The 22,553-nt window shown below is 38.6% G+C and overlaps 2 protein-coding genes across 2 annotated transcripts; both read right to left on the bottom strand.

Moving 5' to 3' along the window:
- Positions 1–109: 109 nt before the first annotated feature.
- LOC112197252 (inactive leucine-rich repeat receptor-like protein kinase CORYNE) lies at positions 110–3,803 on the bottom strand. Its single transcript, XM_024337872.2, has 2 exons — positions 2,173–3,803; positions 110–1,473 (listed from the first exon to the last, which is right to left on the bottom strand). The coding sequence occupies exons 1-2, from the start codon at positions 3,036–3,038 to the stop codon at positions 1,164–1,166; spliced, it is 1,176 nt and encodes a 391-aa protein (XP_024193640.1). The 5' UTR covers positions 3,039–3,803; the 3' UTR covers positions 110–1,163.
- A 1,545-nt stretch (positions 3,804–5,348) lies between these two features.
- On the bottom strand, positions 5,349–13,129 carry LOC112197251 (ADP-ribosylation factor GTPase-activating protein AGD3). The gene is made up of 19 exons (XM_024337870.2): positions 12,535–13,129; positions 11,819–11,895; positions 11,590–11,690; positions 11,394–11,464; positions 10,842–10,904; positions 10,699–10,743; positions 10,111–10,176; positions 9,971–10,018; positions 9,795–9,890; positions 9,670–9,711; positions 9,361–9,576; positions 9,119–9,253; positions 8,790–9,014; positions 8,544–8,630; positions 8,121–8,456; positions 7,423–7,568; positions 7,235–7,328; positions 6,072–6,562; positions 5,349–5,906 (listed from the first exon to the last, which is right to left on the bottom strand). The coding sequence occupies exons 1-19, from the start codon at positions 12,577–12,579 to the stop codon at positions 5,792–5,794; spliced, it is 2,499 nt and encodes an 832-aa protein (XP_024193638.1). The 5' UTR covers positions 12,580–13,129; the 3' UTR covers positions 5,349–5,791.
- Between the last annotated feature and the right edge of the window lie 9,424 nt (positions 13,130–22,553).

Raw genomic sequence — 22,553 nt, 5'->3', positions numbered from 1 at the left:
ATTGCCCAAGAGACATGTCTTCCAATGTTTCCAATTTAATTTTGGAAAAAGCAAAGTACTCTTACCTATAAAACTTGTCTTGCATAGTGACTAAAAATGTTTCAATCATCATATTATATCCAGAAATCAAGTACAATATTACTGTCCGTTACTATAAGATTGAATGGGGAGTGTTTTTAAACAAATGTGGGAAAATAACCCCAGGTCATTTCCCCATACAGGGACATGAACTGGCCTCAAAATATTTAATTACTATAACTTTCAGTTCCATAATTCCATTTCACGTGTCTATGAAATTGTAATACAAGACTAATAAGAAGCCACGAGCACCAGTCACACCACCAATACTTGGCATTGTGGCAATGGGGTCAAAAGCATTGCTGCATTCACAGCTGGAAGTGGTTACCTCATCTTTTTTTACTCCCCTCATGCTTTTTTTCCCAGGCATATGCTAGTTTTGGCCCCAGATGCATGAGCTGCCTAGTTTCTCAATAACCAGGGCCACCACATACTTTTCCCTCCAGACTTTTTCCTGGTACACTCACATTTCCTGGTACACTCACATGTGGTGGATTCATGTTTTGACAATACTTTAGGCAAAGACAAACTAAATTAATACCGGCTTCCAGAACAGAATCATGAGGATCACAGCAAGAAAGTGAAAAAGAAACTTGCAAAGATGAATAACAGAAGTAGGGTTATCAAATGACTGAGATGCTCATGTTAAAGTCATGGCTAGTGAAGAAAAATTAAGCAGTTGGAAAAATAAGAAGCTTGATTCTATGCTTTAGAAGTTGTGCATTTACAGAGTAATGGTGACTGCGGCATAAGTCTGGTGAATTGTCTAATCTCGGGTTAAAAGGGCCCGATTCAAAAAGTTTTGTCCGGAAAAACCCTACCATCATTAGGAGGTGAAAACACAATAATGGAGAAAGTGTCCCACATGGGTTGATCTGGTCATTGTTGCTCTAAAGTTGAAAGTGTCCCCGACTGACTTGCAGCTTCTTCACTCGCAGCCAATATACACATAATACACCAGATAGCATACAATTCTTAAAAGAAATGTGCAGATTTCGGACCAAAACCTGAAGCAAATATTTCTGGAGTCTAGTTCCCCTAAATCTACAGAAACAGGAGCTTCAATCAAAATACTTACATTTGCTTTAAAAACTGTGCAGTTGGGTTAGCATGTGAACAAGTTCATCACTTGAGGGTCTTTCTGCTGGCACATCTGATAAGCATACGACAGCAATTCTCACCGCCATTAACATTTCATCTTCCTCTCCTTCTTCCCCAATAAGGCTCTTATCTAACGCTTCCCGTGCCTCCCCTGCATGCTGCAAGTGCCGCAGCCACCGTCCTAAACTTCCTCCGCTAGATGTTTCCCCAAAGAAGGGATCAGTTGGGTCTCTACCAGTTAGTAAAACTCCCAATATCATCCCAAAGCTGAAAATGTCGCTCTTATCAGTGTACCTGTTGAAATAGATTATAGGTGACATGAGTAAAAGAGCATATCTGATTCGATAGAGAATGTCCCAATTTTATTGGTTCTTCCATCCAACCATCAATAGTTAAACCTTCCTTCAGAAGGGAGGAGGTTTCTTCAAAATTAGCAATTTAGCACACTACAACCTGGTAAGTTCATATATCTAATATGAAGAAAATTGCAATGCAGCTAAGCTCTCATATAGCATGGTAGACAACTGCTACAAACAAAAGTCCATAACCCCAAGTTTGAGAAGTCCTTAAAATCTTATCAAGTTATAAAATTCATTGTAGAACCCTAAGTTATGAAATTGATATTTACTTCCTGAGTAAGAAAAAAATGTATTGGAAGAGAGCAGTCTGTTCTCCGGCACAAAGTAGAACAAAGCACAAAAAAGGAAGTGGGGCTTCAATCCTAAGCTATCCAAATCCTTCCCCAAACTTCAACCCTCAATCAACATATGAGAAGTGGAATACCAAACTCTTGTAAGTATTCTAACAGCAAAGAACTTGGTGGGAGATATGGGCACATATTATCAGAAAAACTCATCTCTCGAGTCCTAAAACCCAATTACTATTAGTCCGATGTATATATCAGCATAGCTACCTGAATAAAACGGCACCAGTAATTGTAGAGAACCTTAATATTATCAATTTTGGGAAATATCAGAGTTTTGATGAGTGTACCTGTCATTCTGGAAACACTCTGGAGCAGTGTAACCAGATAATGCCCCATCCAAATGGGGAGTGAGCTTAGCCAACCCATAATCTCCCAACCTCGGTTCAAACTCAGCATCCAACATAACATTTCTCGGCTTCAAGTTGTTATGCATAATCTGAGGCACATATGCATGAAGATACTGAAGCCCCTTAATCACCCCAACTGCAATACGAAGCCGAACCTCCCAACTGAGCTGCAACTGATTCTCCCTAACTCTATTCATAGCATCCTCCAGGCTCCCATTGGGGACAAAATCATAAACCAAAGAGAACCTATCGTGCTCGCGAACATAAGCCCTCAAACTCATCAAATGCCTATGTCTCAGGCCAGCAAGCACTTCCAGCTCCTGCTGTATCCTTCTCTTGGCAGACTTGCTCTGAGCCTCGGGTGAGCCACACTCGGAAAAGGGCTCCAGCTGCTTCACTGCAATAATGAGCCCATTGTCAAGCACAGTCCTGTAGTACTTGCCATTTGGGCTCGAACCAAGCAACTGATTCTCACTCGCCAGTGCTAATTGGAGCGTTTTCGGAGCGATTTTCGGGGAGAAAATTACAGGGCCCTTGAGAATTGGGGTTCTGCTAATGTAGCGAACAAAGCAGTGGACAATGAAAGCAGAGATAAGAGCAAGTATGAGTCCGGTCAACACTCCCAACACAAGACTAAGAATGATTCTTTCAAGCTCGTTGTTCTTGGAGTGAGGGTGCTTTGACGGCGATGGAGGCTCAGTTTCTTGGCACTGAATAGTTGAGCAGAACAGGAATAGCAAAAGCAGAAGCAGAAGCAGCCTAGTGATTCTACACTTGAAACTTGAAGTACTTCTTGCTCTACCCATTGGAGTGAAACAACAAAGCCACAAATCTCTCAAAAGTTGCAAGACAGTGAAAGCAAAGGAAGCAAGTTTCACAAAAAGTTAAACTGAAACCCACATGTTATAGTACCACCACCACAAACCCAAGAGAGCTTGAAGCTAAACAAATAAAACCCAGATGAAAATGAACAAGACCACCACTAAAGCTCTCAACTTTAGTCTCAAAAAGCTGAAATCTTTGAGCCTTTGTTTTTTCAAGGCTTTAACCTCCGTGGAGATTGGAGACGCAGAAAATGCAACCCAGTCCACCAGTGCTTAAAAGTGCAGAGAAAACCCATGAGAGAGAGGCTTCAAGTAGGCTTCAAGTAGGAGGAATATCACCTAAAAATCGAATTTTTCCTGGTATTTTCTCTCAAGAAAAGACGCAAAGAATCATATATTTCGTCACCTATTCGCATCTCTTACCTCTCCAACAACCCATCATCATCATCATCTACACTCCTTATCTCTGACTCTTTTACCATATCAAAAATATTACAAGTACCAAAAAAAACACCCAACCCAAAATGGTCGCCAAACAGAACAAAAGAAATATATGAAAAGAAAAGAGAGAGTTGGACTTGCCGATCCCTTAAACCATATACCCGTCCTAATACTACTACCCCGTACCCACTATTATTGTCCCTCAAAATGTTCGAAATAGAAAACAAACAATGTTTCTCTCTCTCTCTCTCTCTCTGTCTCAGAGGCTCCTCTGTTTTTTTTTTTTTTTTTTCCTTCTTTTCTCTCTCTCTCTCTCTCTCTCTCTCTCTCTCCACATGAGAGAACTGGGCTTCCCGCCTTTGGGACTACAGAGAGTGCCCCGTACTGAAGTGGGGCCCATGCGGCCACGTTGGCTCTGTGTCGCTATCACGAGGCCGAAAGCGAAACATCGAACTGTGTGAGAGACAAGGAAAGGGGAGGAAGGAGAAGGCCGGGGTCGATATCCACCGTTGGTTTCTGGGTTGTGGGAGGAGATCGCGACCGTTGAGAAAGAACCAATAGGGGAATTGATTCTGGTTGTTAACAATGGATAGGGGAGGGGATTTTACAGGTACCATTGTACCAAGTAGAAAAGTGTGTATTTGTTTTTGTTTTTTTTTGTTTAATGAAAGTTTTAAGGAATTGAAATGTGGAATGTTTTGTAGGGTGGAAATGGAATAATCTTTTAGGGTTTGCTGGGTCGTCGTCCCATGGATGGTTGGTTGGTCTGGGTTTTCTACTTTCCAGTACGTGTTTTCTAATTCTACCCCCATCATAGGTCTCGAAACAAGTGAAAGACCTAACACGCGTGCACATGTGACCAGGGTTTTTCACCACCTCCAATTGCCATCCTATTTCCGCAAGAAAAACCCTAAATACTTCTCAAAAACATTCAACAATTAACCCAAGTAAAACTAAAATGTTGTGTGTTTTGAACAAATGTATTGGTTTTTGACTTTTCGGTTTGTGTCAAGGGACGCTAATTTTGTCGCTGATACTTGTGCAGATTTAGGGCATCAGCGAAATAATTCAAATATTTGACTCCACTCCCTTCTTGAGAAGGTTTTCTCTGCTTTCAATTTTAAAATATTTCTCTAAAAGTGACCTTGTTAAAAGAACGTCAATGCTTTTATAAAAATTTTAAGTATTCTATGTTAAAGTACTTGAAATGCTTCTTTTAGAAAGCACGTATTAAAAACCATCAAAAAACTTAACTATTTTGTCAAACGTTATCAGAATATCTTAGACGGTTTAAAGACACTTTTATCGACACCGATAATAATGAAGAGTTTCTCTCCTAACTTTCTTTTTATTTAAGAAATAGAGAACAAAAGAATCATTCTGTAGCGCGGTTGAGTAAAGACTAACGATATCACCAGTTTCAAAATTTTGAAAACAAATTACGGAAAGCAGTAACCATTTGACTTGCAGAAGCAAAGCATACCAACTACGCGATAATTTGCTAATTTGCTTGCTACATAGTACATTTGAATGATAAGCCAAGAACGTAACATCACAGGATTCACATCTTGACTTGCAGAGGTGTCAGTCCAGACATTTCATTAATTCATTTTGTTGTTTAGTTCGCGGTGGGTGGGATTCGATAATTGAAATTCATTGCATTGTAATTTGACATTAATACCTAAATCAGGAAATTGGCACTGAAACTTCACAAATTTGTTACTTTCTGCACTGGTTTTTCTATTCGATTTTGCAAAGATAATAAAAGGAAAAAATAAAATAAAAATTGGTAGCAGAAGTGGTTCTTTTCATATTCCTTTCATCTTCCCCCTAAACCTATAAATAACAGGGTTGATCATTTGTGCATTCAAACACACCCACACAAAAAAATGCTCCACTAGAACAAATAATGTACAAATACACAATGGCCTAAACTAAATCGGTAAGTCCTCGCCAACTTCGCAAAGTAAGGAAGCAGAAAACTGAATAAACAAAAGACAACACCATTACAGACCCCCTCGGCTGAAAGCTACCGGAGGCTTTCGGCTCAAACCACCTGAGCCATCTTAAGTTCCAACCCTTGATAACCATTTTCAACTATGCCCTCATGGCCCATAGGGCAGGCATGCCATCCTACCACTCTCGAAACCCATAAAACACTGACACTTCATACAAAGGAGAACCAGCTCTCAAGTTTATGAACTATAATTATACAATGCAATACCTTTGTTTCTATTAATGGGACCATTCAGCATCAATGTAGTTTCCCTTTGGGTGGTTCCTAATTTGATATCTTATCCACGGGAGTCTGATAATATAGAAAGGACCTCGCCATCATCAAAGTTCGACTCAACTGCCAGCTCAAGGGGGGTTTTACCTTCCCCATTTAGTGCTCTTGGATCCGCTCCCCTGTAGATGCAGTAAAACCCCTCAGTAGCAGATCATAAATAAGAGGTAAAAACACAGCATTCTAAAGAAAATTGATGACAAACTAAACAAGAAACATTTGAACCATGCACAAATGGTATAACTGAATAACAAAATTTGCTTCATGTAACCATGAAATATAGGCACCTTGTAAGAAGCAATTTTGCAAATGTGTTTCTGCCCTTGAGAATACATCGGTCGAGTGGTGTTTGACCTCTTGAATCAGTCGCATTTACATTTGCTCCATATTGTAGGAGCAGTTCAAGCATACCAATGTCTGCAGTTTCACAAGCAAGGTGAAGAAGGGTGCACCCGTCGAGATCCTCCATAGCCTGGACTTCACTTGTACCACTCAAGTTTGAAGAGCTACCAGAAGACCTCTCCAATGAATCCCCAGCTAAGCAGCTAGAGCTTTGGTCATGGCTAGTCTGCTCTTGCATCAGCATTACTTTTGCAAGGGTTAAGGAAGAGCCACACGAGGCTTGCTCATACACCGCATTCACGTCTGGTTCAGAATTAACAATGTGACGATACACAGCTTTCTTGTCATTAGCACGAACACCCTCCCAAATCTGTTGTGCCACTAAATGAGTATATTGTCCATCCTTTGGCCTCCTTACAAAAAGCTTGTCTGCGTACTATGATCAAAATAAAGCACACATATAAGTCGGTAGTTCTAGAGTCCAAAATTTTCAACTATAGCAGGAACATGGGGAGATCAGTTGGTTGCAGATATTTTTAAACATATTCATTTTGCAATTATCTTATATGATAAGCCTATTTAAGCTGATCAAAATGAATTCAATTGAGCCTAATCCAGATAAAAGAGGAAAAATACACATAATTCTATGCCATTATTCTACTGCCCTTCTTGCATGATGCCAAAAACACAACTACTTAAAAGTATCAAGAACAGGGATAATAAGTATGTCCTAAAAGCTGAAAAGGGTTTGTAGTCTCCAATTACTCTTCAGTCTTCATATCTTAGAGTTGACCAAACATATTTCTTGCAATTGGGCTGACATTCTCAAACCTAGCATTGAATACTTGCATTGTTAGCCATTAGACCATAAGAATTAAAATCTCTTGATATATCAAGTTATCTACTCCGAATTTAACTTGCTTAGGGTTGGGTGGACTGGGGTCTTAAAATAATAGTAATAATAACATGGCCCCCTAGTAATAATAATAAAAAATATCTACACCTATACATCCACACATATCTAACGTATTGCAAAAATGTCAGTGATTGCTTCTGTTTTGAAGTATCCACTGTCAAGAAAGAAGCATGATTAAGTTGGAGGACGTACCTTTGCATGAATGAATTTCTCCTTTACCGATATTGAATCAGTCTGATTGGGTTTGCTGATAAAAACTAGCTGTGTTTTATCAGATTTATGTGACCTTCACAGGAAGAATACAAGTGAATGTTTACAACTGTCAAGTCAAGAAGAGTTGTATAAGATTACTTGCATGAACTGTAACAGAGAATCCCTACCCTGTGGCTATAAGATCAAGCTGAAAAGCACTTCTTGATTGCAAAAGTTCCTCCCAGACAGAGTTTGCAAAGGCATTACCCAATGACTGAAACAAATTAATGACAGAAGGCTCCCATACTTTGACATCCAGTGTCAGAGACCTTACCTGCAGTAAAAGTCACCAAGAACAAGTTCCCAGAAATAAGCAACCAGTACATATCTCTGTTTTTCAAAGGACCAGGAACACATATGATTACCATGTCCACTTTCCCCCAGTTGTAAACAAAAATTATCAAATCAGGACTTTACAGTCTACCAAGTTATAAAAATCGTCTCACAAATTCTAGTTATTTCCAACATATCATAGTTTTCTTTTACCAAATCTATTTGTATAGATAATGAATCGTACTACATTCGTACTGACAAATCATCATTGAAACAATGCAAATTGTGGGAAAATATTTTAACATGCCACTTGTCCATTTGCACACTCCATTCTAACTTCAAAGCCCTTTCTAGATGAAATCTAATTATGTTGATAATCAAACCAGATTACTGAATCCTTTATGAGGAAGGGTTCTTTGGACTCCCAACTATGCGTACCGAATCAAGCAACAAGCACAGACATAACATGTTGGTTATTTGACAAGCAAATGACAAAACAATTGTTTAAAGAAAGCATGCCCAAGACCATGAAAGAAAGAATTGTACTATTAACCTTTGAGATATGAACACCAAGGTTACGATGAACACCAGAACATTCGATGCAAACAAGAACGCCAAGATTTAATGATGCCCAATCTGGCTCAGGGGCACCACAATCAGCACATTTATCATTCCCACATACTCGTCGTAGAGTGTCAATTGTCTTCTCACTTCTTAAAGAAGACCGTTGCTGTTGCGAACTTCTTAATTGGCGGTGGTCAGCATTATTCAGGCCGCTCCTGTCCGATGCAAGTTCTTCAACTGCAGTGTGATCAAAATCAGAACTCTCAAACGAACTACTCTCACTGGCAGAACGACGATGGCTTCCCATGGGACTAGCAGGCAGAAACTGAAACACAATTGAATCAAAATCATCAACACAGCCATGAAATCAATGGCCACATATTTGATTATGTGAAAACTTCTGAATAATTACCCTCTCAGGAGCCTGAGAACTAAGTAATGAAGCAATAACCCCCGTTATCTTTTCAATCCAATCCATTTGATCAAGTGCACTCTCTGCCTGCACTGACAAGCATAAATAAATATCATTGCAAGAACTACAATTCTACAGTAACCATCAATCATTCACCTTGCAGGCAGAATCACAATCAAAACATTGGTTAGAAACTATATAAGAACTTAAGTCCAAGTCCATAAGGCCAGCTAAAGTGAATCGAACCTGCAAAGTATAGTTCTTTGTTGGTGAAATGATCCTGAAACAAAATCTTAGGTCCGACTGGTCAGCGTCAACTTTGATTGTTGATGTAAGCAGATTCACTGTGTGATGAGCAACAGATTTCTCATCATGCACTCCACCATGATAATGAGAAGAAAGCCAGCGACTCAACAGTCCAGAACCAAGCTCAGAACTATTCCTCTGACCAGAAAGTTGACTACCAGAGCCCTAGAAGAAAGAGACAAAACAAACGAAAATTTGATATTAACATCGAGCCCAGGAAAAACTTCAACCCTTTTGCCTCCAAATTATTTCTTGAGCAAATCACTTACAGATGATGATTTGCTGATTTGTTTCCGATAGTAATAGAGCATTCCTCGGCTATCAAGAACAAAAAATCTTCTTTTCCAGTCACCCCTCAAGTTTGAGGACCTCTTTGAGAGATAACCTTGCCTGATGGTTTGAACCTGATTAATGATAATTGTTAAATTCTTATTGTATTTTATGTACAGATAAAAACAAAATAAATAAATATAATTGATATCAAATTAATCAAGAAGAGCAGTATATAAACCTTTCCCTTTGCAGCAGATTGCATAACAGCCTCTATCATTTTATGTGAACTTCTACCAATAGCTTGTATCCCATCTCCATTAGGAGACCCATTAGAACCATTGGACGACCACCTACTCTCTCTATCGACCTGTCTTTTGTAATCTTGCATCCTTTCATTAAGAGCTGCCTGTTCATAGTTGGATCTTTCTCTTGACTGTTGAGCATAAGTCAAGACCTGAGAATAATACAAGTCCCAATTTTCAATGATTCTCATTGCAAACAGAAGAGAATTAATATTTGACAAAATATACACACATGTCCAACAAACCTGATTAATATAGGGTTCCATTTGATGCAACAACTCGTAACCCTACACATGGAAAAAGGCTTGAGATTGGTATACTAGCAGAAACCATGTGAAAATGACAGAAACCTGCCTTTCAATCCACACACCTGTTTGAAGTAACGAAGATGGGCATCCATTGTCCCACTGACCGCTTCCAGAAACTCAAACCTCTTTTTTGCTTCAACAGTAGAAAGAGCAGTCACCTGTAAATAAAAGATTCCTCATAAGGTCTCAATCTATGGGATCATTGATTGCCAAGACAACAGGAACAACAAGTACTTACAAGACTAAAACGAGCTTGCTCAAATGTAGACCTTGCATTATGAAGCTCCTGGAGTATCTCTTATTCGTGTTAGATGCTGAATAATGGTGAATTTCTAATACTACAGAGGACTACAGATTAAAACTAACAGTTCATAGTACCTCCTCTACCATGGTGGCTACATCATTCCTTGTTCCTTTTCTCAGTGAGAGAAATTTTTCGCGAGCCTGCAGTAATATAAGCATCAAACTACATAAGCAGAACTTTACATTATTCTCATATTGTTACACTAATCTAACTATAGCAGCAACATCTATCACATGTCAAGTTAAATACTTAAAACCATAGGCCATTGTTGCAGACTTGTACTCCTCTATCAAGGTATATGGAATTCCCAGACTATCCATCGATAAACAATGTCACCAGAGTTCTGTCATCTGTGTTGCAGACAAACAGAAATGTCTCTGGTGGATTTCTGCTGAATGTTAACTGGCCTCATGAACTATTTTACAGGCCTAAATGGATGAGTGAACTTATAGGCATACCTCAGACTCGATCAGGACATTAAGAAGATAAAAAGAATGTATTCCTACAATTGTCGGAGATTCCACTCATGTGAATGTCGGCAATTTTTTTTCTACAACTGCTCGTTCCAAATTAGAAATTTTAAAAACAACAAAAAGCTCCTTATATACAGGGAAACCACACAAGAAAGGAGGTAAAATTAATTCACGACCAGAATCACACACCTGGTCATAAAGAAGGCTAGCCTTGTCAAAACGTTTTCGCGCTTCCTGCACAAAGAGAATGATCATTCAACACTAAGGCACGAATGATATTAACAAAACCAGGAGATAGACTTAGACTGGTTATACAGAAAATGTGCACAAACCTTGACCTCATGCAAATCAAAATTCACAAATTGTAACAATCTGTCATTTAGCATATGCTCAACCTGGAAGAGAGAAAAGACAAACAAGTCATACAAGATAACTCAGGACTTGAATTAAACAATTCATCAAACAGAGCAACAAACACAGGGACTGGAAAAAGAGGAGCAAGACATTTTTTATTGAAAATAAACAAAGAGCATGAAAAACATTTAAAATATGAAAGGACTACGTAAGCTAATACACATAATATAAGAAAGACATTTGTAAACAGAAGCCTCAACATAACTGCCATAACATGTATAAAGTTCAGTTCCTGTCAAAAGTTAAGTAACCTATCAAAGGCAAAAGGTTTAAAAGATATAAATGATGGTTATCCTTTAAAAGGGAATTTATTGCAAGTCCAACATATGGAGCAAGCATTTCAACTTGATTCAATTCATTTTCTTGAACTGCAACCGGAATATTGTGATTGGAAAAACCTAGGAAAGCCGAATCAATTGGCTTATAGGATGGATTTGACATTTAGATTACAAATACAATAAAGTTATTACCTGGGAGCGAAGAACTTCCTTGTATGTCCCAATTTCTCTTAATGCGATAGTAAATTTGGTCATAACAGGGCCTAAAGGATAGAACAGAGCAATTAATAAAAGTTGACGTTTGATACGCTTCAATGAAATGAAGTGTGCATATGCAAAATTAGCATAAATCAATCAAGTTACTTAAGATGCCAACAAGTCAGCTTACCTCCAAAAGCGACACTAATTGGATCATTATGCCCCCCACCAAATGTTTCTAGGGCACTAGCAAAAGCAATGTCCCCATCATAAGCTTCCCCAAGACCTTCACTGCAGGCAAGGAATTGTAAGTACTTCCCTCTTAAACTCAATGTTCAAGTCTGGTAACAGCTCCCATACCGCAAAAGATGACCAGAAATGAAAAGGATGAAAAGATATCAGAAACAAGTAAGACATACGTGTATTTTCGACATCCTTTGTAAAACTTTAAACTTCTCTCCCTCAATGACTCGGCACTGTCCTCCATGCCCTGTATCTGCTTATGAGAACAACAAAAAAGCAATCAAGGGCTGCATAATTCCTGTACAGTTCAAAACTAGAGACTATGTCATGAACACAGTGACATGACAAACTTCCTCCGTCCATGACGATAGATATCTGGGAATTGCCAATGGAGATAGCAACATTCTCCTTTCATTGAATAACCATTACAGTATAACTCTATCACATGTGTCACGAAGTAAATGTGATGAGGACGGGCGGGGAGGGGGGGGGACTATATTTAACAATTTCTACATTGATATCTTGAGAGTGAGTCATATTAACTCTGCGCAGAACAGAAGCATATATTAAAGTTGGGGTATAATATACACCATCACCATCCGATTAACCCGCATATGTCTTCGAATGCAAAACTTCAACTTCTTCTACAGAATGCCGACCATCAAAAACTAATCTAAAAGCAATCGGCAATCGGTACGAAATTCGATTTATCACTAATAAGATTTCACTCTGTCTTCCAAATCAGAAACTACAAGCGACTAATAATACTACTAACGTCACTGCATTCTAATCCAACAAACAAATCAGCACACCAAAGCAATCGAAGAAATGCAGCAGAAGAAAGTAGCTCAAGCTCGGAAAACAAAAGCAAATTCAGAGAGAGAGAGAGAACCTGCTTGCGGAACATAGGAGAATCATCGAGCTTTGCGAAATGCATTTTTGAAGAGCTTGATTTATCCCCAGACTCGACACCAAATGTCAATTAGCATCACACCAATGCTCCATCTTCCCCAAACAAAACCACTTCACCAGAGATCCTCACCATCTATACCAACTCCAGCTGCACCAACCTCACCCCATTCATACCAACACAGCTCCAAACTTCTCCCAAACCAAAATTTATTCCGGCTTCAAAACCCTAGAACCACCAGTACGACCGGCCCAACCAAAAGACTCAAACACACAGATAGAGAAGAAGAAGAAGGAAGAATGAACCCTAAGAAAGGAAATTGAGAAACATATACATAAGGCCCTGTGACCTTTTCTTTTCTTTTCTTTTTTTCTTTTTTTTTTTTGATTTAGCTAAAGGCTTTGGGAATTGAGTGTGTGTGTGGGGGGGTCGATTTAGGCATATTTGGATTGTTGATTAACCTGGAAATGTTGAAGAGACAGTAAGACAGACACAGTCTCTTTGATAAATGCGAAGAATAATAACAACAACAACACGGCACAGCACACACAACCCCTTCTCTTCCCTTCCCCAAAACCCTTTCTCTTTTCTTTCACTTTCCTTTTTTTTCTTTTTTTTTTTTCCTAATTTAATTAACCCGCAGTTTAACCGCTGGCGATACGGCGTCGTTGAGGGTTAAACATCCTCTCGATTGCATCGGTTTCGTCCGTCGATCAGGCACTGTGAGAGTCCTCTGTAACTTTACAGGGTACGAAAAACGAGGACGACCGTTCCTGTATACGCGCTTTCACTCGGCGCGTGGAGGAAACATCGGAGACGCTTGCTGACTCGTGGAGTGGGGCCCGTGAGTACGGTTTCTTTCATTTCTTTACTCCGTCGTGGGAATCGGACCGTGGAGAGACGCCGGTTGCGCTCCACGCGCGTGGCCTGCGGAGTGGGGAGCGTGGGAGTGGGACGTTCTGGCACGCACACTCTAAGCACTTCATGGAGGTGGGGCCCCTGGATTAAATTTCCCTCCCATATATCCATGCCCGACACAGAAAACTGGAGTTTCGAATGGTAGAGTAAGCAGAATTTTAAAATATTTAATTATTAGAAATATATAAAAAATTAAATTTTAAAAATAATAAAATACCTGACAACGAAATTGCCTCTTTTTCTCAGATCTGAAAAATTAGGGGGAAAATTAGGAAAATGATCTATCCCTTTTCTCAAGTGCCTAAATCAGGTGGACCATGGACCACTAGGGTGGTCCTAATGGGTACTCCGATTGATGCTCCGGCTGACCACACTTTCAAGTACAGCATTAGAATTCAAGCAACGCTATGATGGCGATTAAGACTAAATTTGCTCTAAGATGTTTGGAGAATTTCTTACGGAAACTCAGAGGTTGAATATTGAGGTTAGTCGTACTCTACAAGTTTAACGGAACATAGCTTACGAAAACTCGAGTTAAATATCGGTTAGTCGTATTCTATAAATTTAACGGAAATATGTAATAAAAATGAGTCAGCTCATTTTATACGTTGTAACGTATTATTTAATGATGTCATAACAAAAGTCTCTAAAAAATATTACAATACATAAAAAATAATAAGGATGAAAATGCCCAATAATGGTGGAAAAAAGGTAAAAGATCTAGTATCAACTCTCATCACTTAAAAGGGTAACATTGAGAAAGAAAAAAGCTAGATGGAACTGTATCTCTTCAAGAACAATGACTTTTAACCAAAAATTATCTTTAAACATGATTTTAACTTAACGTGTCCATCTTTGTCCATATCGCATTTAAGCCTCATGGTTCTCACGATTTGGACTGAAGGATCCTAGATGCTACCAACAAGAGACAACATCACACCCACTCAGGCAAAGTTGTCAACCGTAGTTCTTCACCCAAACGAACAACTTCGTCACCAACAACTGGAATCAGCCCCATCCATCACGTGAAACCGAAAACCATATGATCGAAATCTCGGACATCATGATCCTTAGCACCTCAATAAAACAACATTCAACCAACCTTGATTTGACTTAAGCACGACATTGTCATATATACTCGACACTTGAGACTAGATAATGTACTTCAATCCATCACAATACAAAATAATTGAAAATAGTTACACGTTGTATAGTTCATCCAAGTATGATATCAGTTTATTATAAAATTGGTCTTACATATATTCTTTTCGATACTTATAAATAATGGTATAAATGAGTCAAACCCTTGTGTTATTTGTTTTTGATACTTACAAGAACAATCAGATTATTATATGTGTTAGAGTTAGTTGTGTCATTGTATGAAATTGTGGTTCGACTAATACCACCTTTTGTCTTCTTAGAAAATCATCATCCTAGCCATTACAAACTCGAGATTATTGTCCCTTGGCAGCATGCTATATATATTTTTATAGATGAGAATTGTCACCAAATTGCTAGTCTTACGGCATCGACATCATCAGTGTATAGGCCCAGACGTTTACCTTTTAAACGAGACAAACAATATAGGCATGATTGGCATAACTGCAGATGAGAGTGAGACAACAAGATTACCTTTCAATACCATTCCTCTTGTTTTGGTTAACAAGATTAGCAGCTTCGTGTTGATTTGGTATCACTTTATTTATGTCAAAGCCAGTCGCATCAATTTCCATTTCCACCACATATATTAAGATATCTGCCTCTGTTCGTCTATAGTGCTCCCGGACCTGATATTTTAAGTTCCGAGATAAAAAGTAAATATACAAAATGTAGGCTTAGAATTTCATGATTAATATGTTTTTTCTATAAATGTGAAAGAAATAATTTTTGGGGCCCTAAAGAAATTGTGGGTGGAAGTCGATTGGTTGAATAAGCTTATCTCATGTTTAGTTTTGTTCTAACTTCATGGTAACTAGGACTAAATTGTATCTATATATTATTGAGCACTGATTAACTGTGTCTGAGATGAAAAGAAAACCGATATTCTGAAGCACTATAGAATTTTTCTATGTGGATCAGTGAACGGTCATTAAAGCCTAATTGTATGAACGTGTACAAGAGAACACTGTGCAAAGTGAATGCTCACACAATGAGTAGCATTTTTCTTCGTGAAAAGAAGAAAAGCAAAAGAATGTGCGACTATGTATATCAGTGTGGAGATGGAACTGGCTGCACTTTTGGCTTTATGATCTTCGACCATGGCCTAGCAACGTTGTTCGCTTTTTGACCATTTCCGACTCTTTTCTGCTTCTCTCTTTCACGGTTGAAGCCCCGGCCCTTACCTTACCAGCACGATGATTAACCAATTAATTACCCAGGTAAAAGACTGATAGTAAATAAATTTACCCATTTTGCTAGGGGGTCGGCAGACAAAAACTTGAATTTAACCAAGCATGTGCAATATGACACAAGCTGGGGAATCTTTGTACCAGGAATTCAGGGTTTGTGTATATAGACATATATATATATAGTCATGTAGTGCAGTCATGATTGAGGAAAAATCATATAGACGGATCATGGAAATGCAAGGTCTTGTTTGCCTAGACTGTATTATTTTACCTAGACTCGACTATATATCTTTTAAAGTAAACTGTGAGAGTAGTACTCTCTTGCAGTTATGTGATTGCTGTAGCATTTAGTTGGATTAGTGTTTCGAGTACAGAATCCAATGCTTCTTCTTCAAGAGCAAACAGTTGCCGGCATTTGACCTCTAAGAAGCATTTCATCGAACAATGTCAACCCTTCAATTCAGAAGGACAGTAAGAGATGTGAAAGATGTAGAAGAACAATGTCACTAGTTTGTGTTTATTGTTTAGTTGTGTTTATCTAAATATCCTTGAAGCAATTTGTCGAACACTTAACCTCTAAATGTAAAAAAAAAAAGTTAAACATATTAAGTTATTGTATATACTTTAGTAGTGAATGTATGTTAGTGGGGTGATTTTCTTCATCTCAACTTGCACCCTCGAATCCACCAACATTTATTTTAACTTATTTATGAATAGCGACAAGATAAGTTGACATTAAAAATCTAACGATTTAGAGTAAAAATATCTAAAGTTCAATATGTTTTCTAAATGAACTACTACCTTTACATTAATTTATTTAAGGCATTTTGTTGAACATTTGTCTTCATACTTTCAAGAAAAATAGCAAAACATACGGAGCTGCTAGACATTTTATTGAGTAAACATAAATTAGAGTGGGGCGAATGGGTTCACTTCACTTGATACACCCCTGAATAGGTTAGTGTCGATTTATTTTTAGGGTTTTTGTCCATTTACCCCATTTCTAGGGATTTTTTTCCCACTTACCCCATTAAGTTTTTTAATTCCCTCTTACCCAATACACTCTAAGGGACTCTTCCCTAATACCCTATTAAGATTTTTTTTTTTTTTTTGATTTTTTTAATACCATTTTACCCCTCACCCTTTGTTACTTAGAGAGAGAGAGAGAAACCATATGAGACTTCGCCGGAGCCCGTCACCGGCCGCCGGAATCCAGTCACCTGCCGCCGGATTCCGGTCAACTTTCGCCGGATTCTGATCACCGATCGCAGGATTCCGGCCAACTTTCGCCGGATTCCGGTCACCGGATTCCGGCCAACTTTCCCCTAATAGACGTCTATTGCCCTCCAATAGACGTCTATCAGCCATGTATTGCCCCTAAATAGACGTCTATTGCCTCCCAATAGACGTCTATCAGCCATGTATTGCCTCCCAATACAATAGACGTCTATTGCCCCCCAATAGACTTCTATTGCCCCCCAATAGACGTTTCGATTATCGAAATGAGAACTAATCTTCCTATAATTAGACAAATAAAGCTTTGATTGAAGAAAAAAAAGAGGAGATTACATCAATTTAAAACGTGTATTGCCCCCCAATAGATGTGTATTGACCCCCAGTAGACATTTAATAAACGTCTATTACCCTCCAATAGTCTTTTTCTTTTTCTTTTTTCTTTCCTTCTATTCTTTTGCCCTCATTTTATCCAAAAAAAGAAGAAACAGAGTATGTATGCCCACAATTTCACAAAAGCAAAAGAGATGACCAATTAACTTCAAATTTCTTAGCCCTCAGCAACCTTTTCATGCTCCATTTTTATTATTTTTTGGACAATAGAACCATTACAACAGAAGAAGAAACAGAGTATGTTTTCCTCCTAAAAAAAAAAAAAAAAAAATCCTACGCTTTTGAAACAGAGAGAAGCAAGATGCCCGAACCCGAAACAATTCGGAACCTTACTGCTGGAATCGAAACGCTCAGTTCATGGTTCAGACGCTGGTGATTCCTACGCCCAGTTCATGTGTTCACCGTTCCAGGTAGACCTGCTGGACTCAAGGACCTGGTTCAGACGCTGGTGAAGTCTCCGGTGGGGCGGAGGCCGGCACGATTGCGATCTGGGGAGGAAGTCAGGAACTGAGGCCGCGCCATGAACTTCTCGAGCAAAATCTTAGATGCAGATTTGGAGGTGACGTAGATGCAAATCGTCGTCCAAGGCAGATCGAGGAAGAAGAGAGAGAGAGAGATTGATGATGAGAGAAGAGGGTCGAGGCGGAAGAAAAGCAGATTGAGGATCAACTAACCGAGATTTGCCGGAAGCCGGCTGAGGCAGCAGTTCTGTAGAGAGAGAGAGATAGAGGAGAGAGAAAGAGAGAGAAAGAGAGGGAGACGGCGAGGGAGATAGAGTGGGATGTAGTTTTCAATTTTATGGAGGCCAAAATCGTCATTTAGCTATTAAATGGGGTTAGTGGGAACAAAATTCTCTTGATGGTGTAAGTGGACTACTTTTAAGTCATTTTGGTGCTATGGGTCAAGGTCCCTTATTTTTATCTTTGAATAGTTTAATTTATTAATTATAGAGGTAAGTTTTCAAATTGGAACAACAGAATGAAAAGAGAATTGAACTTGTCTCCTTAGATCAACTTAAGCCTTTGCCATTGCTTGGCCAAAAGAGAAGACATTGCAATGATCAATCAACCAACCATCTCTTTTGGTTGAGACTTGGGGAAGAGGAGAAGCCATAATTTCAATCAAATCGAACACGTGTGATGCATTCAGTGACAACCAAGACCTATAGGACAATACAGACTCAAAAGGCAATAGATCATCGAAATTGCAATGCGAAAGATTTACGCACATAAAGAAAGAGAAAGGATGAAGAAAAATAAGCCAAAGAGAAGGAAAGGGGAGCTAAAGAACCGACAGATAACGACATCCCATATGAAGATGGAACTAAAGTGAAACATTGTGTTGCTTTTTTGCTCTTGAATATCATTAACTAGTTTGCTTTTGGGTTTAAACTATTAATCCCCGCTTAATCAGGCTGTAATATTTCAATGTCTTGCTACTTCACCTGCGTTATCTAGCTGCTTATCTTTATTGAGATGATGATAATAATAAATTATGGTGAACCAAATTATTAGAATCTTAAAACAAGTAAAACTTACCCGATTAGCAAATGAAATGCATTGATCTGGTTTATTGAAGGAAGAGTCGGCATTGAAACCGATTACGTTCGAATCACTTTGAATGAATTCAGGAAAGTTCCGAGCTGTTGGGGATAACATAGTACAAGTGGTGATGGAATGTGAAAAAAAGGACCCTTTGCTTTTTGTTGAAATACTTTGATGATAGAGTCATAGAGTAACAAGTGTACGATTATTTTTAGTGAGGTAGTTGCAGCTTTCAATTTCTATTAATTTGGTGTAGATTCGAACTAAGAGATTTGTTTGTTTACCTTTCTCATAATTCATAATGAAGCAACTAGAATCATATATAACACTCTTCAAAAATCAAAAGTGTTACCAAAGGATGGTAGTAGGTGTATCTGGTTAATTTAGCACAGTACCCATTTGAGCAATATTCATAAACAAAATTCTGAAGTATCACGCATGGTAGTAGAGGGTTCTGTTGAACATGGCCAGATCATATGGGGTCCTAAAGCATCCCACTTGTCTTTCAATTTTATCTAGAGCTACGAGAGCTGAGGCCCATTTAAGATCTGTGTCAAATCCCCAGTTGGCTATACAGCCTTGTATATATTTTGTGTTTTGAGCAATTATAGTGTGACCAAATACTCTAATTGTCCTTACTGAACTTGCAGAAGAGTCTGTTTGCATAGCTCCAAAACCCACCATTAGCTCTTACCTGGAGGTCGCATTCTCTCTTGTCATTTCTGGGTTTTCAAATCATGCACAAACTCCCCTCAACTTTACTCTGTTTGGATAGCCCACCAGAGATTGAGAATAGAAAAATGTCTCACTTTAATTTCTATGTAAAAGTCTTATTTCCTATGCTTGGTAACATATTCTGGGTCATGAAAAAGGAGGGGGAAAATGCATGTCTTGATCTGTTTTATTTGTGAAGACAACAGACTGTTCCTACTAAACTACTAAAGTATTAATGAAAGTAAGTGTATCGATGATGAACTCATATTATGATCCTTCTAAAAAGAGTTTTTCTAGACTTTCCTTCATGAACTGGAGGTGTTTAGGGTTACAGTCATTGATCGGTATTGAATTGAACAAGCACATTAAAGCCTAAATATGATTTCAAAATTAAAAAACACTTTAACATAACCCTCCTATAAAAAATACGACATAATTTTTCAAATTTTATCTCAAAATTCTTTTCACCTTTGCTTTTCAATTGTTGTCTCAAAACAATTATGCCGAATATGGTGAACGGTGAACCAAATCACCACCCCCTTAAACCAAGTAGAACTTACCCAAATGACCAAATAAGAAAAGCGAATCGATTCTCAAACTTTTATCACCCAAAATCTTAAACTACCCGAACCGGCCCAAATACTAGGTGCGAACCGGCCCAAATACTTTCCCTCCTAAAAGCTTATGATTCTGCATTATTTTGTTGTTTAGCTAAGAACTAAGAACAAACCTTACAGCTAAATTCAAATGATAGCATCAAATTATCAAAACGCCTAGTCGTTTCCATAGTCACATGCTCGACTTGCGCCAAATTTTAGGGCTTCCCAGAGTCCCCCCTCCTTTATAAGCACACTCACTCGATCACAGAGCGCCACCCTAGGGTTTCCCAGAACCAAAATCTCCTCCCCATCGTCTGCTTTCGATGTAATCTAGGAAATCTGTGATCTGCACCCTAGGTTTTCTTTACCAGAAAAGTTATGATAGGTTTTGTTCATTCCATTGCTGGATTCTGCTAATAAAAATTGGAAAAGAGAATTTTGTGATATTGGATTATTTCGAATCTTGAGTGTTATCTATTTATATATATCGTTAATCAGAGTGAAACTTTATTCGTATTTTGGATTTGATGAATTGCATGGGACTTACCATTTGTAATTTGTGTGAGGTTTGTTACTTTGGCATGGATCGAATACAAAAATAAGAGCTTCTGTTGTTACGTAGTTCTAGTAATCTATGCAATCAAGTTCCTACAGTTCATTATTGAGAATTGGAATTAATGAAGGAATAGTGATTGATTTAATGATTTGTATGGTATTTCATACGAGTAGTGATAAATGATCTGTAATTCTGTATGATATTTTTCCAGTCAAGAAGCAGGTGAATCATATCTGGCTCTGACGATGACATAAAGTTCTCAAATGAGGACTTGAGGGGACTTGAAGTCCCACACAACGATAATGCACTTGTTGTGAGCATGATGGTAGGCTGGACAAGATTTTATGCACCACGGGCTTCTCCCACAGTATCATTTATCTTTCCACTCTGAAGCGATTGGGGATCAGCAAGAAAGATCTTCGCCCCCAAAAAGAGACTCTGCGAGGTGCCTTGGGGGAAGAACACAAGTCGGTGGGGAAAATAACTCTCTCAATGTCACAGCTGGTGATAGGCCCCGATTCCGTACATTCATGGTGGAATTTGTGGTGATGGACAAGCCTTCAGCATATGACATCATTTTTGGAATGAAAGGGTTAGCTGAGATGGGGGCAGTAATCTCAGGATATCATCTGCTCATCCGCTTCAGGACTGAAGCTGGAATTGGAGAGGTCAGAGGAAGTCAACAGATAGCTAGAGACTGTGAGAAGGCTATCTTGGAAGAAGCAAGGCGCAAGGACCCTTCAATCAAAAAGGTGGCAGTGGTTATGTAGTTGCACAGCAGAAAGACTCCTTGGTTTGGACCCTAGTTATATTAAATCCTAGCAGTTTCAGAACTTCTATCTTATGCTTTCATCCTAACTTTAGTGGCTTATGTGCTGGTCCAAATTGCAACATCATTTTAATTTGTGAACCCTGTTTTTGGATATTTGTGCCACTTAACTAAGTGTTCTACATCCTTATGAATTGCGTAGCTTCATGCCGTGGAGGTTCTTTATATATTACAAATATTTGTTTAGTATTTACAACCTTATTCTGTGAATGGAATGGGAAGATTTGGCCAAAGAAGATGTTTGAGTAACTGGCTTAGATTCAGGCCCTTTGTTGGTACCTGTTTATGCCAACCACTCAAATGCTTCATAAGATATCTTCCTGATCAGTAGGCATTCCTATGTGGAATTTTTAGATAGTTAAGCATGTTTTAACTGTTGCCATCCTTATCATTGTTACTTGCTGCCTCAACCAAATGGAAGTAGCTTTGATATTCGGCAATTGCCAATTTTCTTTGGTTAATGCAGCATCTCTCTTTTTCTGCTAAAGAACTGATTAGATTTGTTCTCCCCTGGTTTACAAAAGATTGTGAACTTGATCTCTACTTTTCGGTGCAACATAAACTGGGGCTTTGAATCGGTGATGAGTAGGATGGTTAAGAAATCTCTTCAACAACATAACAGAATTGGGTTGTGGCAAGTGGCAACTGGTAGTTGGTCTAGTGGTTAAATAAATTCCCTTGAACAAAATGTTGAGCACACGTAGACTGTCTAGTATTAGTGATTTTCAGGATGAAACATCTTTTCGAGATGAAGACTAGTCTAAACATTTCCAAATGCTTTTCATGTCGGAAAGACCTGTGTTGGCTCCAAAAACTTGTGCAGTTGTGTGCCACATAACTGTGTTTATCTCGAGCCTTAATAGACAA

The sequence above is a fragment of the Rosa chinensis genome, chromosome 4, assembly GCF_002994745.2.
Source record: "Rosa chinensis cultivar Old Blush chromosome 4, RchiOBHm-V2, whole genome shotgun sequence".
NCBI lineage: Eukaryota > Viridiplantae > Streptophyta > Magnoliopsida > Rosales > Rosaceae > Rosa > Rosa chinensis.
This window is presented reverse-complemented; position numbering and strand designations above follow the sequence as displayed.